The 17,518-nt window shown below is 37.0% G+C and overlaps 1 protein-coding gene across 1 annotated transcript; it reads left to right on the forward strand.

Annotated features, from left to right (window-relative positions):
- The first annotated feature begins 65 nt into the window (after positions 1–65).
- LOC145992424 (uncharacterized) lies at positions 66–17,104 on the forward strand. Its single transcript, XM_083128810.1, has 2 exons — positions 66–128; positions 15,502–17,104. Exon 2 carries the CDS (start codon positions 15,509–15,511, stop codon positions 16,961–16,963), a length of 1,455 nt encoding a protein of 484 aa, XP_082984936.1. The 5' UTR covers positions 66–128; positions 15,502–15,508; the 3' UTR covers positions 16,964–17,104.
- The last annotated feature ends 414 nt before the right edge of the window (positions 17,105–17,518 follow it).

Raw genomic sequence — 17,518 nt, forward strand, 5'->3', positions numbered from 1 at the left:
TTCCAGGGAGAATGCCGAGAGGAAAAGAATGGCTCTTGTGGTCAGTATATTTGCTGCTGGGATCTTCATCGCTGCCGTTCTCCTCATTGCAGTCACTTTAAAGATGGCGCCGACAATCGACGAAATACGTAAGTACCTGTTTTATCTTATAAATACAGCTTTTGCTCACTTACACGCAGCTCAAACCCCTGAACCTAGAAACCTGATAGTTACGGGTTACCTTTCTTGTAATGATTACATCACATGATCCTTTTAATTGTACTTCTGCTTGTTAATATTGATCGTTGTTTAACCCTTAGCGGACGGAATCCTCTCCCGCGTGTTAGCCTCTTCCGAACTTTTAAAGCGCGCGGTTTTCAAACTTCCTGCGAAGTAAAAAAAAAAAAAAAAAATCGGTCGAGAACTAATTGTCGTAGAGATGGAATCACTTTTGTTTATTTTTCGGTATTGCAGGGTTCGTACATGCTAGTTCCAAATAATGAAAGCCTGACCCTGTGGCCGAGTGGTTAGCACATCGCGCTTCGACGCCAAGGGTCCCGGGTTCGAATCCCGCTTGGGCTTGGTTGTTTGTGAATGTCCATTCATCAGTTTCATCATTTCATCACTCATCCCCATCTTCGCAAATTAGCCAAGAGGCACAAAACGCGAAGTAAAATAAACTGAGTCACTCAAATCACTCAAATAATGAAAGTTAAAGAAAGAAGAAGAAGATAATATAAATTTTACACAAATTGGTATTCCTCATGCCACTGTGGTCCCCACAATACACCAAAGTAAATGAAGAAATGTATAGTATATAGCAATGGTATATTCGTTCAAAATAGGCTGATAATTCTTGGGGGAAAATACCAATATATAAGCAAAGCAGTGAAACTTACAGATAACTTCTGGAAAATAGCTTCTAGCCCATACTTTTCAAGTTTATTAACAGTTACAAGTTAATGTAACTTTTGTTAACCTTCTGGGACGCTACTTTTATGGGATAGAACTTCTTTTATTACTCTCCGCACCCCCTTCCCCCCCAAAAAAAAAGTTCACCCATGGTTGTCAGTACAACTTGCTACAGCGCTGAGCTAAGTGACTGCAGACGCAAGAAAGCGGAAATAAGCCCATTTGAAAATATTTTCCATTCCGGCTTTTATAGGATGGAGAAGTTCCGTTTACTGGTCATTTTGCGAAGCAAATACACAAAGAATTCGGTTGAGCGTTTGTAACGTTAAGGTTCGCCGGGTGCTTTTTCTTATTATATTTCTTACTTTAGTTTTGAACTGGGCCCTACCGTTATAACGTTTACATAAACGCCGGGATCCGATTTATAAGCACCTCGGTAAACGTCACAAAATCAAGAGGGTGGAGGTTAATGTTACGTTGTTCCCAAAACCTCAAGTTACTATGAACTCATTATCCTTTGTTTTCAAAATTGTAAACAAGGGGGAGTAAAGGGGTGTTGATAAAACGCAAAGTTGACAAAAGGATATTCGCAGAATCAGATAATGTAATAACACAAGTAGCACAATTACTAAGTTTTCAAAAATGCGTTACACAACATAGCAAATAATTTATGACACTCCAATAACACTATACCACATTTACTAGTCTACAAAAATCGCTAACTTCAATACCTGATTTATGCTTACATACATGCTACCTAAGCGCATGGAGAAATGGGAAGGTAACTAGCGTAATTTGTATCAAAAAAAGGCAAGTGTCCAATTTTAACAATTTAATAATTTAACGTAATTTATTTTGGCATTTAACAATCAACAATAATTTTGAGGTTAACCCCTCACTTTTTTTTTTTTGTTACTGCAAACAAGATTACGTGAATAACAACGTTAACAAACTCAATATTAATTTCAAGATAACATTCCCATAAATTTTAAGTAGAACACCAAGTTATGCTTTTTGGACGCACGTTAAATTGCAACACACACAATTTTGCACAGCAAAATTTTATCGCATTTGTCAAGAAATGCCTGCATTTCACAACTCCCAGCAATAATCAATTATTCAACAACGACGACTTCATTAAGGACAACGCATCAATTTATGCGCAAAAAAACCTACAATTTATTCAACTCACATTCCTATCCAAGTTTTAACCTTCTTGAATTACATTGCGTAATCAAAAATGTTTCTTACACCTTTAACAATAATGTCCGCCTATTATTGTTACTATAGATTCATAAAAATGTGGACAGTCACATTTGAAATAACGGTGCAAAGAATTTACAAAAAAACCTTTTTTTTTTTTGTACGTAGAATAATGTTTCTCCCTAGATGCTCATTCCCAAACTACGTAATTTATTGCCTCGTAAAGATTAACAACAATTTAATCAAATCTTAACGTCAAAAAAGGAAAAGGGGAGTGTGGGGGGCAAATGTGCGTTGGCGAACTTTTTGTCGCGATTACCTCAAGTACAACTTTGCGACGTATATTACAAAATGCCAACCAAAAGCTTTTCTTAGTAAAAAGGAACGTAAGGACGTTGCCAAACATCAAACAGCAAGCAGTTTTGCACCCGCGTGTTTCACTTTATCATTTTTTTACTTTTGTCCACACGTTTAAACTGAGTGACGTATATCAACGTCTCGTGAAGAACCATTACTTTTACGATGAGCGGTATTCAAATTAGCAATTTGTGAGCTTTTACTAACTTGAGTAAAGAAAGGTTTATTTCCGCAACATGACGCACTTCGTAAGCAATTCACACAATTCGTAGTCAAGTAAGAAAATCAGGTTTTTTCTGACGCACTCCTATTCACCACAAAAATACAACAAATCCACTTTGCCTACCTTGTTTTGCGCGTGGCAGATTTCTTAGTCCAGGAAAGGGCACGGCTTCCTTCACTTATTTGGCAGTCAAATTTACATCGATGCATGCACGCCTCGGTTGGAATTCCAAAAGTAGTAAGTTTTCCCGATTTCCAATATTACTCCCAATCGCAGTCTGTCAAATGACCTTTTTCAATCCTCGCGTCCGTTTTATCAAGTGGTACCATATTTACGAAGTATTACTTGCCGAGTTAGACCGTCCGAGTTCAAACTTCGTTACCGCTGAGGCATTCTGCGACGTAAAGTAAAAAAGTTGTTTGCGGTACCAAACGCAATACACGACTGACTGCTCTACACGCACATGTCTGCCTTGCTTTCACTTCCGTTGAACCAGGGGGCGTGGTTTTACGATTTGATAACTCGCAAATGATTAGTGGAGCCATCTGTCGTAAAATCTTGGGATTAAATAATGAGCGATTCTATATCGCGTATTTTGAGCGTAGCTATTTCCAACCATGGAGTTGGAGGTTGTAAGATTTATGTGAATTGACTTGCAATAAATCGCTACAAATTCTCCCCCAACTGGCAATGAAAAATTCAAAATCCCCACGTGAGCATCTTTACAAATTTGAAACCTCTTACAGTTAGTAACAACAAACACATATGATGAATTTAAATATCCAAGAAGGAGAATTATTTACAACCAAATATAAGATAATAATAAAATTATATATATATAAATAGATAGAAACTAGGAAATATCAACAAACATAAATATACGAACACATAAATATAAATGATGAAAAAATTAATGGCGTATGCACAAAATACACCCACAAGTAATTACACTTCCAAAAAGACCAGATGGAAAAAGTTGACATGTATTATATTAACCTGTGTATAAGTATAAAAATCACCCAGTGACATTGTAAGAATTCATATATATATATATACAAATAAATATGATGTTGGTTCTGAAAAAAGAAAAGGCGTAAAATATACATTGGTTGAATACATCCATTATAGAATCATACTATTGACAATGTAATGGCATACACGATGACCAGAAGACTGATGCAAAAGAAGTAATAATCCGTATGTTGTCCCAAAATATGCCAGGATCGATTGTGGGGAAAATTTTTTTAGACGAATGTTTCCTCCGAAAAATACATGAAAAGAAAAAAATAACCAAAATTAAAATAGAGAAAAGAAGAGCATATAGGAAAGAAGGAGGAAAGATTGATTTGAAGAAAAGGCATTTACGGAATGAGCATTTTTACAAATTTACTAAAGTCATGGTTAAACATATATGCAAGAACAAGTGAATTTAATGTTAAAGCCTGGTAAACAGAAAACAAACAATTATATTATCAATTGTAAGATGCAATTTATGAAAATTGATTTTATGCAAATGGTATTTGTAAACCATATTATAAAAAATGACACACTAAAGCATATATTATTAAAAGGAATACATGTATACATTATATAATAAATACCCTAATTTCATCATAGGAAAATCCTTAGGAAATCTATACACTAGTATGGTCAAAACAGAGCATTAAATTTGCCAAAAAAAATTATCTGTAGAATGAAACACTTAACAACCAAAAGACTCATACATACATCTATCAAAACATGAGTTGTATATAGTCTATGTACTGTCAGTACCTATAAGTATATCAAGGTTGCGTACGCATTCTGGAAATTCTAAGTCGACAAAATTGTGCTTTATGTCCAGCCTTACGGCAGAATGAACAAATTAATGATGTATGAGGTCTATTTAATGGTGGTGGAGTATTCTCAACAAACAGTGAAGCTAAAGGAACTGTGAGAGTCACATCCGGAGAAGCAGGTGGATCACGAATGTGATAGGGCTTAATATGAGAAACATGGACCTTTCTTACAAAGACTTGAGTATCGGGATCAACTAGTAATACAGTGACAGGACCCAAAAATTTAAAAATTTTGGTAGGACCCGACCAACGTTCTTGTAATTTGGCTGAAACCTTTTGTAGAGCATTACTCTGTGGAAAGGTTCGAAAAAGAACTAAATCGCCAACTTTAAATGTAGATGCCTGGCGCTTGGGATCATACTTCGTCTTACGAGTATGCCATGCTTTCTGTAAATGGTGGTACGCCTGTGCCCAGCAATGTGCACGTTCAGAGGAAGGAGGACCCGCTAATTCTGAGTCACTTTGAAGCTCCCAATGAAAATTCATCGGTCCGTCAATGTCGCGGCCGAATATTATTTGAGAGGGAGAGGTCTGAATACTATCATGAACCGCAGTATTAAATGCAAAAGCAATGGCCTGAAGATGAATATCCCATTTTGTGTGATCGTCAGAATGGTAGCTGATAAGTGATGCCTTGAGGTTGCGAATAAAGCGTTCGGCTAAAGATGGATTTGGGTAATAGGCACTTGTGTATATATGCTTGACCTGCGACTCGAATAGAAAGTTATTTAAAAGACGAGACCTAAAGTAGGAAGCATTATCAGAAACTAGTTCACAGGGTGCACCAAATGTAAGAAACAAAGAACGAAGTTTTTCAACCACTTGAATAGATGTAGCAGAACGAATTGGGTACAATGAAACCCATTTTGAAAATGCATCCACTACAACCAAGATAAAATTATTTCCCCTTGAAGAACGAACTAAAGGTCCGACAAGGTCTATATACAGGCGACGCCAAGGGTGTCGAATAACTTCCGAAGACAAAAAGCCCGGAGGCTTACGAAACGCCAATTTAGCCTTCTGACAGACATCACAAGTGCGAATATATTGCTTAATGTCCTGTCGACATGTAGGCCACCAATATATAGAATTTATCTTTTTGGTACATTTATTTATGCCCAGGTGTGAACCACCACAAGGAGTGTCGTGATAATAACGACATATTAAATGCTGTAAAGACTGGGGGACAACCACCAATGAAGAATTTGTACGAGGCGGTTGCCATACCAATAGATCTTGGTATAAGGCATAATGCTTATCCAGTCGTCCCGACTTAAGTGCTTGAATGATAGGAATTAACTGTGTGTCCTTTTGTTGCAAATCAATAATATCACTTTTGCTGAAAGGAATAATTTGAAGTTTTGGAGCTACACAAGCCAAAGAAGTTATAGGTATTTGAGATGATTGAAATTCCTCTGGACAAAACATACGGGAGAGGCAATCAGCAACAGGATTGAGACGGGAAGGAATGTGTTCAACAAGGTAAGAAAAGCGGGACAAATATAACAACCATCGACCGAATTTTCCATATTGTTCCGGGTGACGAAGGAGCCAGGATAAGGCCTGGTTGTCGGTCTGTAGTGTAAAGGGCTTGGCCGTAAGGTACGTTTCAAATTTCTTTAAACCAAAAACAATGGCGCAACATTCAGCCTCATAAATTGACTGGCGACGTTCCAAATCAGTACGCTTACGAGAAGCGAAGGCAATGAGACGCAAGGAACCATCAGGCTCTCGTTGATTGAGGGTAGCCCCGAGCGCCAAACTAGAAGCATCACACTGTAATACAAACTCACGGGAAAAATCGGTCAATGCCAACACAGTATGATCCAAGAACACCCGTTTGAGCTTGTCAAATTGAATTTGATCATCATGTGTCCAAACGAAGGTGGTTCCCTTTTTCTTTTTATCGGTCAAAAAACTAGTAATGTCTGCGTACGAAGGTATGAACTTAGCGTAATACGCCAATAATCCCAGAATACGTTGAAGAGCTTTCAAGTTCTTAGGAGGGGGGAGGTCTTGAATCGCAGAAATACGTGCAGGATCCAAAATAAGTTGGCCCTCACGCAGAATATACCCAAGGTATTTAACTTCTGTCTGCAACCATTTGGATTTGGACGGGTTTACTGTTAGACCCGCTTCACGTAAAGCTTGTAATACCAATCGAAGATGCTGAAGATGAGTATTTTCATCAGGACTGTAAATAAGCAAATCATCAGCATAGTTGATTAAGAACTTGTATTTAAATTTGCCCAAAATCTTATCTAAAGCCCGTGTTAACAGCTCTGTGCCCAAATTTATTCCAAAAGGAACTCTAGTGTAACGATATTGTCCAAAGGAGGTAACAAAAGATGTTAGATTTTTGCTTGGTTCATCCAAACGAATTTGATGAAAACTTTTACATAAATCAAGGCATGAAAAAACCCTCGCAGATTGTAAGTGCTGAAAAATTAAATCAATCTTAGGCTGGGGAAAATTATCATACGCTATTAAACGATTTAATTGCTTATAAGAGCAAACGAGGCGGTGTCCCCCATCCTTCTTATCCACCAGAAAACATGGCGATGCATAAGCACTTGAACATTCTTCAATAATGTTTTGTGATAAAAGATCTGCAATTTGAGCACGTAGAATGGCTGTTTGCGCTGGATTCAACTGAAAGGGTTTTGTACGGAATGGTACATCAGTTATAATAGGAATGGAAACTGGGTCCAATTTGCATTCTCCAACACGTTCTGTAACCACATCCTGAAATTCCTTTAACAATAAATGAACAGCTTCAGGTGTAGTAACAAGAGAAGACTCCGAAGGAAGTGGAGGAGGAATATTAATAATCTCCTTTACTTGATGTTTCCCTGTAAAGGAAATAGGTTCCTGAAAAAAGGGAAATGTAAGAGTCGAGGTTGCAAAAGAAATACTAGCATGCGAATGGGATAAAAAGTCAGCCCCCATGATAAGTGGAAACGGAAGAGCATCCGAAATCCAAAAATACCATTTCCAAGATAAAGTATTGATTTTGACAGATAGACAAACACGAGAAGTCAAGTTTAAAGGTTTACTATCCACAGTATGAAGCGTTTTGTTAATATCTTGAAGAATAGTGGGATGAACCTGAAGAGTGGATAAAAAGCCACTAGCAATTAAAGAAACAGAACTACCCGAATCGAGTAGTACACGGGAAGGAGTAGAATTTATCAAAGCTTGTATCACTGGCACCGACTTTTCATTTATATAGAACGGATGATCCAAATGGATAATGACGGAACTTGAATGGCATTGAGGAAGTGGTTATATCAGGTAAAGAAGAGGACAAAACTTGAGGCGATTGATGGGTATCCTTCAAACCTGAAGAAAAGGAAGATGATTGTACATCCGAAGACTTTGTTAGCGGTATATCAGAAGGTGAAACGTCAATATTTAACTGGTAAGTAGATTGGGATGTTTCTTCATTCTTTGCAAGACCTGTCATTGCTACTGTGAGATGTACTTCACTATAGGAACGTAGTTCCATCGACCAAATTTCTCTCGCCATCTGCATGAACTCCTGAACCGATCTGGGACGTTGATATCCGACCAAATGAAGACGAGTCGATGATTGTAAACCCATCGTAATAGAATATAATAAATTGTCCTCCGACCAATCGATCGGTAAAATATGAAAGGCTTCGTAAATGTTACGCAGATAAGAAGAAAGAAATTCTTTTGGATGTTGACCTCGTAACAGATATTTTTCAATTAATACTCTTATAGAAGTAGGAGGGACCAATCTATGCCAAACAAGCCTAAGAAACATAGGCCATGGAAATTTTTCCAATAAGGCCTCATACCAAATTTCCTTAAATGGTCCAAAAGTTTTAGCAAAAGCAATAAAGAGTAAGGATTCAATATCCAAAAGCTGTAAGTTAAGAGTTCTATGGATAATAAGCATAAACTGAAAAAGTAATTCAGGATTGGAGCCATCAGTAAAAGGTAAATGCTGTAATAAATCCATTGCAGTATTATAACGAATCTGGTTTGTAAGAAAACTTTCATTTGGAGGTAATACCAATTCATTAAAGTTATGAATGGGAGGTGGATTAAGAAATGGAGTAGGAGGAATGGTAACATACTGCGTAGAAGGAAGATAATTAAATTGTTGTAGATTGGCTGGAAGAGACATGTTAAAGGCCAAATAGGGACTCTATAGGAGTATTATAATTTTTAGATTCAGCCAAAGAAAAATAATGAGGAAAAAAGGCAATTTATAATACGTTACAAAATTTCAAAAGCGAGAAATCAATTGCAAAATCCCCAAAACTTTATCTTTTAGGATTTATTTTTTAAAAAAATGAAAATCTGACAACTTTCAAAAAAAATTTTTTTTTTTTTTCTGTCTGGCCCCAAAAAATTTTTCCAACCATAGCTCTGGTACCAGAAATTTTGTAACGTTAAGGTTCGCCGGGTGCTTTTTCTTATTATATTTCTTACTTTAGTTTTGAACTGGGCCCTACCGTTATAACGTTTACATAAAGGCCGGGATCCGATTTATAAGCACCTCGGTAAACGTCACAAAATCAAGAGGGTGGAGGTTAATGTTACGTTGTTCCCAAAACCTCAAGTTACTATGAACTCATTATCCTTTGTTTTCAAAATTGTAAACAAGGGGGGGTAAAGGGGTGTTGATAAAACGCAAAGTTGACAAAAGGATATTCGCAGAATCAGATAATGTAATAACACAAGTAGCACAATTACTAAGTTTTCAAAAATGCGTTACACAACATAGCAAATAATTTATGACACTCCAATAACACTATACCACATTTACTAGTCTACAAAAATCGCTAACTTCAATACCTGATTTATGCTTACATACATGCTACCTAAGCGCATGGAGAAATGGGAAGGTAACTAGCGTAATTTGTATCAAAAAAAGGCAAGTGTCCAATTTTAACAATTTAATAATTTAACGTAATTTATTTTGGCATTTAACAATCAACAATAATTTTGAGGTTAACCCCTCACTTTTTTTTTTTGTTACTGCAAACAAGATTACGTGAATAACAACGTTAACAAACTCAATATTAATTTCAAGATAACATTCCCATAAATTTTAAGTAGAACACCAAGTTATGCTTTTTGGACGCACGTTAAATTGCAACACACAATTTTGCACAGCAAAATTTTATCGCATTTGTCAAGAAATGCCTGCATTTCACAACTCCCAGCAATAATCAATTATTCAACAACGACGACTTCATTAAGGACAACGCATCAATTTATGCGCAAAAAAACCTACAATTTATTCAACTCACATTCCTATCCAAGTTTTAACCTTCTTGAATTACATTGCGTAATCAAAAATGTTTCTTACACCTTTAACAATAATGTCCGCCTATTATTGTTACTATAGATTCATAAAAATGTGGACAGTCACATTTGAAATAACGGTGCAAAGAATTTACAAAAAAACCTTTTTTTTTTGTACGTAGAATAATGTTTCTCCCTAGATGCTCATTCCCAAACTACGTAATTTATTGCCTCGTAAAGATTAACAACAATTTAATCAAATCTTAACGTCAAAAAAGGAAAAGGGGAGTGTGGGGGGCAAATGTGCGTTGGCGAACTTTTTGTCGCGATTACCTCAAGTACAACTTTGCGACGTATATTACAAAATGCCAACCAAAAGCTTTTCTTAGTAAAAAGGAACGTAAGGACGTTGCCAAACATCAAACAGCAAGCAGTTTTGCACCCGCGTGTTTCACTTTATCATTTTTTACTTTTGTCCACACGTTTAAACTGAGTGACGTATATCAACGTCTCGTGAAGAACCATTACTTTTACGATGAGCGGTATTCAAATTAGCAATTTGTGAGCTTTTACTAACTTGAGTAAAGAAAAGTTTATTTCCGCAACATGACGCACTTCGTAAGCAATTCACACAATTCGTAGTCAAGTAAGAAAATCAGGTTTTTTCTGACGCACTCCTATTCACCACAAAAATACAACAAATCCACTTTGCCTACCTTGTTTTGCGCGTGGCAGATTTCTTAGTCCAGGAAAGGGCACGGCTTCCTTCACTTATTTGGCAGTCAAATCCACATCGATGCATGCACGCCTCGGTTGGAATTCCAAAAGTAGTAAGTTTTCCCGATTTCCAATATTACTCCCAATCGCAGTCTGTCAAATGACCTTTTTCAATCCTCGCGTCCGTTTTATCAAGTGGTACCATATTTACGAAGTATTACTTGCCGAGTTAGACCGTCCGAGTTCAAACTTCGTTACCGCTGAGGCATTCTGCGACGTAAAGTAAAAAAGTTGTTTGCGGTACCAAACGCAATACACGACTGACTGCTCTACACGCACATGTCTGCCTTGCTTTCACTTCCGTTGAACCAGGGGGCGTGGTTTTACGATTTGATAACTCGCAAATGATTAGTGGAGCCATCTGTCGTAAAATCTTGGGATTAAATAATGAGCGATTCTATATCGCGTATTTTGAGCGTAGCTATTTCCAACCATGGAGTTGGAGGTTGTAAGATTTATGCGAATTGACTTGCAATAAATCGCTACACGTTCTTACGTTTCTTTGGCAAGAGTGGAGGCCTTGTAAGTGCTCTCGGTGCCGGTGTTAATGTGGTAATAAAAGATACCAATATCTCCTGTATTGTTGCAACTCACGTTGGTTGTCCATCGACAATGTCATATGCAGTGTTAATTTAACCGAGACAGGATCTGCACTCGTATATTGTAGGAAAAAAAACAATGTCAGTGCTGAAAACTTCATTGATAGTGTCTTTGTTCAGAAATCGTCATACCTTTCTTGTTCTCCACTGAAACTGAATGTTCTGAATATTCAGGTATGGTGTTAACCTTCAAAAGGAAGTTTCCGCTTTGTTAATTAAAGATAGAAGAATTATTCATGATTGCCTTCGTACATTGAGCAAGTTGTTAGAAATAGAACTATAAATAAATTAAGAAGTCCACAAATATTGCTGTATATGAATAGAAATCTTACATAGAATCACTATACTAGCTTTGAGGTGTTGATAATAATTGTTATTGGAAGTAGCAATACGATTTCTACATCAAAAATAAGAAAGATTACTGCGATTAGAAAGAATCGCGTAGAGAATTGAATTCGGGCTGAGAATTTTGGGTCAAATCCACATCGAATGGAGATATTTTTTCTCAGTCTGTAATTGTTATTTTGATAATAATGTGGATACAAATTAACTAATAGAATATTATTAGAAGAGCAAACTCTAGAAAGAACAATTATACCAGCAATCACTTTAATTTTTGTAATGTGGGGATTTATTAAATATATGAAATATCAATTTTTATTATAGATGTTAATAATCGTCCCTTTTGTATCAGGGAAGATTTAATTTTAATTTGTTCTTAACATCTATTACCTAGCTTTTCTTACTGTCTACATTTATGCTTTTTATGTCATGAATATGGTATCGTTGAATGAATTGACTTATAAACATCAAAAAATTATACACCATCTCTATTCGTCACATATATTTTCATTACTTGTTTGAAAAGATCTTATGTTGATCTTTCATAGTCATATCGCATGTATTTTTTGTGTTGTTATTGAATGGAGGCGCGTGAAGATTTTGGTAGCTGAGGTGAGCTACGACAGCAAGAAGTTTCAAAACCCCTGGGCTAGTCTAATGGCTGGCGGTAGATCAGTTTCCTTAAAATGTTTTTGATTCTTTTGGTGAAAAGCCAACGTTTAGTTATATTTTGAGAGTGCCTTCTTTCAAGCACTGAAAAGGAATTGTTTCTTGATCAGAGAGCAAGAGAATTAAGGGACGCAAATTGCAATGAACACCACCTGTTGAGGGAGGGAGGGCCAGGTACTTTGTTGCGCGGAGATATTGGTTAACTTGGTACATTCGATACTGTCAGGGTGTCATGTTATTTTCTAGTAAGTATAAATGAAATATCAGCTCACGTAGTGAAAGCAATGTGAAAACCGTTCTAATGAGTGATATATATCTGTCGATATGTACAATTTGTGCACATACGAATACACTTACATACATACATACGCACATGCCCCGTGGCGGAGTGGTTAGCACATCGCGCTACGACGACAGGGCTCCCGGGTTTGAATCCCGGCCTGGGCATGGATGTTTGTGAGTGTCCATTCATTAATTGCATCATATCATCACTCATCCCCATCTTTGCAATTTAACCAAAAGTGGAACAAAAGCGAAGTAAAATAAATCAAAATCAAATTAATGTATACATGATAACTGAGACTATTAATTTCAAATTGAAAATAATGCGATCCAATTGAAGCAACAATATAAACTTTTATCCATTCTTTCTTCTGATTTGCGTTCATGAAACAGTATTTAATTAGTGGCTGTTAAATCAACACTTTATAACCATAAGAAAATATGCGGAAATTTATAATGAAATAATCGAAAGAAGCAAAGATTGAATTTCGACGACAGTTCGTGTAAAATCAACAATTCAAAATGCTTGCAACCTAGTAACAGGTACTTTAATCCTAATTCAGGCTATTAGAAATTAATTTTTAATAATTTCAGAGTAAATATGTGAGAAAACTACGAAAATTTCTTGAATCTTCCTTTCAAGGGACTAGTTTGATGGAATCCCGCAGGAAATAAGACAGGTAAACATTTCTGTAGACAACACCAGTTTGTTCTCTACATATTGCAATACTTACATTTAGAGAATGTTCTGCTCATTATTTCTATCAACATTTAGTACATTTAATTCATGGTCATTGTAGGTGGCATGTTATTAATAACCCAAATCGAGCTGTTGTCCAACCGTACACCCTAGAATTTTCAGTCTCTTTTGTATCAATCTGGACAGATTTGGATCAAGATCAAGAAGTTTAAATTGAAGTTGCAGCAGCTTTGATGCCATCGAGTTAGAAATTTTGGCCGTTTTTTCCCTTATGCTTGCTGCGTAGAAATTCTTGATGAAACTCTTCTTTCACACAACTGTCGTGTTACTAGAATATTTTTCCCTATGACGCATGACCAGTTTATTAAGTAATAAGTACATAAGAGAATCTCTAATATACGCATTGCATGACCGAGTCAGCTATACACAGTTGTAGCCCATATCTACTTATTCTACATTTACATTGAGTGCTTAATTAATTGCTAGTATGTGAAGTTACATTTAGTTGCATATTCTTATGGCGGAATTTTGTTTGTCTTCTTGGCTTCCTTCGACTTATATTGTAGATTGTAGGGTTTGGATGGTGAGGCTGATTTAGTCCCGAATTGTATTTCTTCTCTCTGCATAAAGTCGAATAGGGTCTTCGTGAAGCATGTCTCGTATCTGTCTGCACCTGTTATTATTCGTAGTCTTGTTTTCCACACTGGAGTCGATTTATATAAGTTGATGCGCTATGTTGCAACACAATACAAACATAAGTCAGCATAGATCTTACCAAGATATTGAACAATGTAATTCGGTTTTTAATTGTTAGTGTTGCGTTTTTACAAAGTAGGTATAATTGCAAAGACAAACGTTCGTACGAAACACAATCTTTTCAACCACTCAAAATTTCCAACTTTCTAGAGGGTTAAGGTGACCAGATTTTAAAAGAACAAAACTGTATAGTTTCTCTTTCATGTTTTCCTGAAGGAAAGACGGGAAAAAATGTACACATTTTAATACAAAAGCTGTTTCGTCAAAATTACTTATGTTTGAAAACTAACTAAATAACTTAAATAATATGCACTGCACTCCAACCAGTCCTTTAGAATTAGAAGATATTCATTGATATTTTGCTCATGAATGGATCTTTTTCAGTACATCCATCTTTTCAAATAACAATTTTGTAAAAGTTTACACACGTGTGGTTAAAGTTCACTTTGTTAATCAACATAGCAATCAAAGTTTATACTGAACGTGCATTCGCTCGTTCAGTGTGGCATTAGTTAAAGATAAACAGAGAAAAAACTCCAATATTTTAAGACAATTGGAATATGGCAGGCACATTGTTGACATTGAAATGAGATATAATTTCTACACAGCAATGCCATAGTTCGTAGTAATAGTAGAGAGGATGTATTGTTGCAGTATTCTATGCAGATAAGTTATTATCACAAAAAGGGATATTTTGGTGTCTCGTTTCACATTTAAAAAAAAATCAAATTTCTCTGCATATATCTTCTTCTATCTTACATCTATTTTTATATATATAAAAATAGATGTTTGTGTGTATATGTATATGTGTGTTCCGGCATAACTCTCGAATGCCTGGAGCGATTTCAACCAAACTTGGTACACATATCACTTGCAATCTTGAAAGAAATACTATGGGGGTATGACAACCCTGGCACCCCTAGGGGTGGGGGTGGGAAGGGGGTGACATGTAAGACGACCGATATTAGTGTGGAATCCATAGTTTTAGGGGTCGCTAAGATGAATAGTGACACTCCCAATGCCGTTCAACTCAAAGTTAATTTTACACTATAGTTAGAATTCATTATTTTCCTGTCTAACATAAGATTGGGATAAATAAATAGCCGGGCAATCAGCTAGTATCATATATAATATATCATAACATTTACTACTTGAATACCATAAAACTCGAATAAGTTATATATACTAATCTGACGGTTAAAAATTTTAAAGTTCTATGTAATCCAAGAAATAGGTTCATTTTATGACATAATTGAAAATACTTATATAGCTGGTAATCACAAGACTATGTGAATATGCCTACATATCATACCATGTATTGACAAACAAGCCATGTAACTTAAAGGTTGTTAAAATACAGAAGTGGTGTCACTTTTTTATAGTAAGAGTCTTAATAGTCGAGGATGAACAGTAGTGTGTCCAAAAAAATCATGTATTTAACACGTGTGTTAAATAAAAGATAAAAGATAAGCCTTACTTTCTACAAGGTTAGAAACTCGATAAATGTACTTTTCTCTCAAAATCTTCAGTCATCAATATCAACGCCTCGACATTATCCACACTTTTAATTCTTGTTTACAGCACCAAAATGCCGAGACACCTCAAAGTTCCAACCTTGTACTACTATTCACTACAGGCTACTTTTGACGTCATCGTCGACGTCAGACCAGAACCACTCGCAGGCCTATCAAGGGAGCTGCCCTTAGATGCATTTCCATCTCACATTGTCACAGATCTCATGGAGGTGGCCTACCTTAGGAAACTCGAATTTGAAGAACGTAACAAGAAGATACTCTTCACCCCAACTGCTAGGAGAGTAATCATGATCTGGTCTTTGGAAGATTTCGAAATTATCACAGCTCGGTGTCCAAATGTTAGAGAAATCATTATTCTCATGAGCGGTGATAACATCAATGTGCAGAGGAACATGAGGTTGATTTCAGCTTCGCCCCATGCTAAGAGAATCACAGTTTTGACAGACGATGGGATGTTGGGGTACAATAGATATGGATTGAAGCACTCAGCGCTCGGACGTCTGCCGACAGTTTATACTTGCCTTTTGAGACAAACACAAGGCGGCTTCTTTATGAACAGACCCTTACTAGCAGTTGAAGGCATTGCGCACACGACAGACTTCCATTTGCAAAGTCTTCGTCTTGATGTGACCTATATTCAAGCAATTTTGAGAAGATGCCCTCAAGTTCGTGTCCTTCGGCATCCGTCACTGGTGGAGGCACTCTACTTTCTTCACAAGGGCGAGAAGAGCAAGGAGACCCGCTATAGGTTGAAGAATCTAGACATGATAGTTAGATGGCCTCAATATTGGAAGGTTCCAGAGGCCTTGAAGCTGTGTGTCGAGATATGTCCTGAAGCCTCAGTTGTGGATTTTAAGTTAGGTGAAACGGTTGTGTTGAGAGCATTGCAAGAATATTTGTCATCTCTTGAAAAACTGGAGGTCCTGCGGCTTTCTGGCTTGAGGAAAAGTTTGACAACCACCAAAGCTTTGTACAGCATTGTCGACAAACGCGGCAGTAGCCTTAGACACCTCCAGATGGACATTCCCAATGATCTGGATGTGATGCGCATACTTACTGCCTGTCCCAATCTTCAGTGTCTTCAGCTGTACGACAAGTGGTCGACCACCTACAGGGTGCCTGACCTCTCCAAAGAGAACTTTCCAAACCTTGTAGAGTTGAGTCTGTGCTGCCAGAAGAGAATTACACCTTCGCCACTCTCCAACCTACTTCTCAGCAAGTATCTCGCTATTGTGAGACTTTCGAACATTCGAGTGGATAAGAATGTGCTGGATGCAACAATGCAAAATGGCTACTGGCCTGATTTGATGGAATTCCATGCACAGAATTGCAGCCACCTTACATATCCACACGTGAGGAACCTATTGGAGTCTAACAATAAGCTGGCCAGATTGAATATAGCACAGTGCGATGGCGTTGAGACATTCACTGCCGCTCAGTACATTTGGCAGATGAAACTCAATGTCTGCCTCACTTGGAATTCTGTGCTTTGGGGTTACACGTTTTAAGAGAATCAACACACTTACGTTATCCCCTCCTTCTGCGAAATGTTTTCTTAAAGCAGGGCATTCTGCCTGTGAGCTTTATAGCATTAGCCATCCATTCAATGTACAAAGAAATTTGCATTTTGTTAAAGCCCTAATAATAAATTTTGCAACATTAATAAAATTACTGATTGATTCATTCATTGAATTTGATTTTAAGATCACTTTATGCACAGGGAGGTTAATCGGGACTTGACCTACAGTTTAAAGTGGAATCCGAACCACTTTGTGCTTCCACCGGGTATCTAAACCCGTGACCCTTTGATTACAAGGCGACGACATAAATAATACGTCCCATAAGGGGGCGCAATAAAATTCTTGCAGCAGTAATTATTTTAATATATTTTAACAGCGCTAAAAAATTTTGATTGTCGTGTATTTACGTTGGCGATTAGAGTGGGTCTTGTGTAATGAAGGAAATGTGGTCTCTGTGGCCCAGTCTGAGCGACACGTGCAGCTTGTCGTGTCGTTTTAGTTCGGAAGGTTGCATTGAAGGTTGGCATGTTTAAATCAGTGTTT

This window comes from Lepisma saccharinum, chromosome 1, assembly GCF_977018435.1.
Source record: "Lepisma saccharinum chromosome 1, izLepSacc3.1, whole genome shotgun sequence".
NCBI classification, from domain to species: Eukaryota; Metazoa; Arthropoda; class Insecta; order Zygentoma; family Lepismatidae; genus Lepisma; species Lepisma saccharinum.

Bases quoted from the DNA above. Each gene is read 5' to 3' on its own strand.
- LOC145992424 (XM_083128810.1), top strand. From the start codon at position 15,509: ATGCCGAGACACCTCAAAGTTCCAACCTTGTACTACTATTCACTACAG.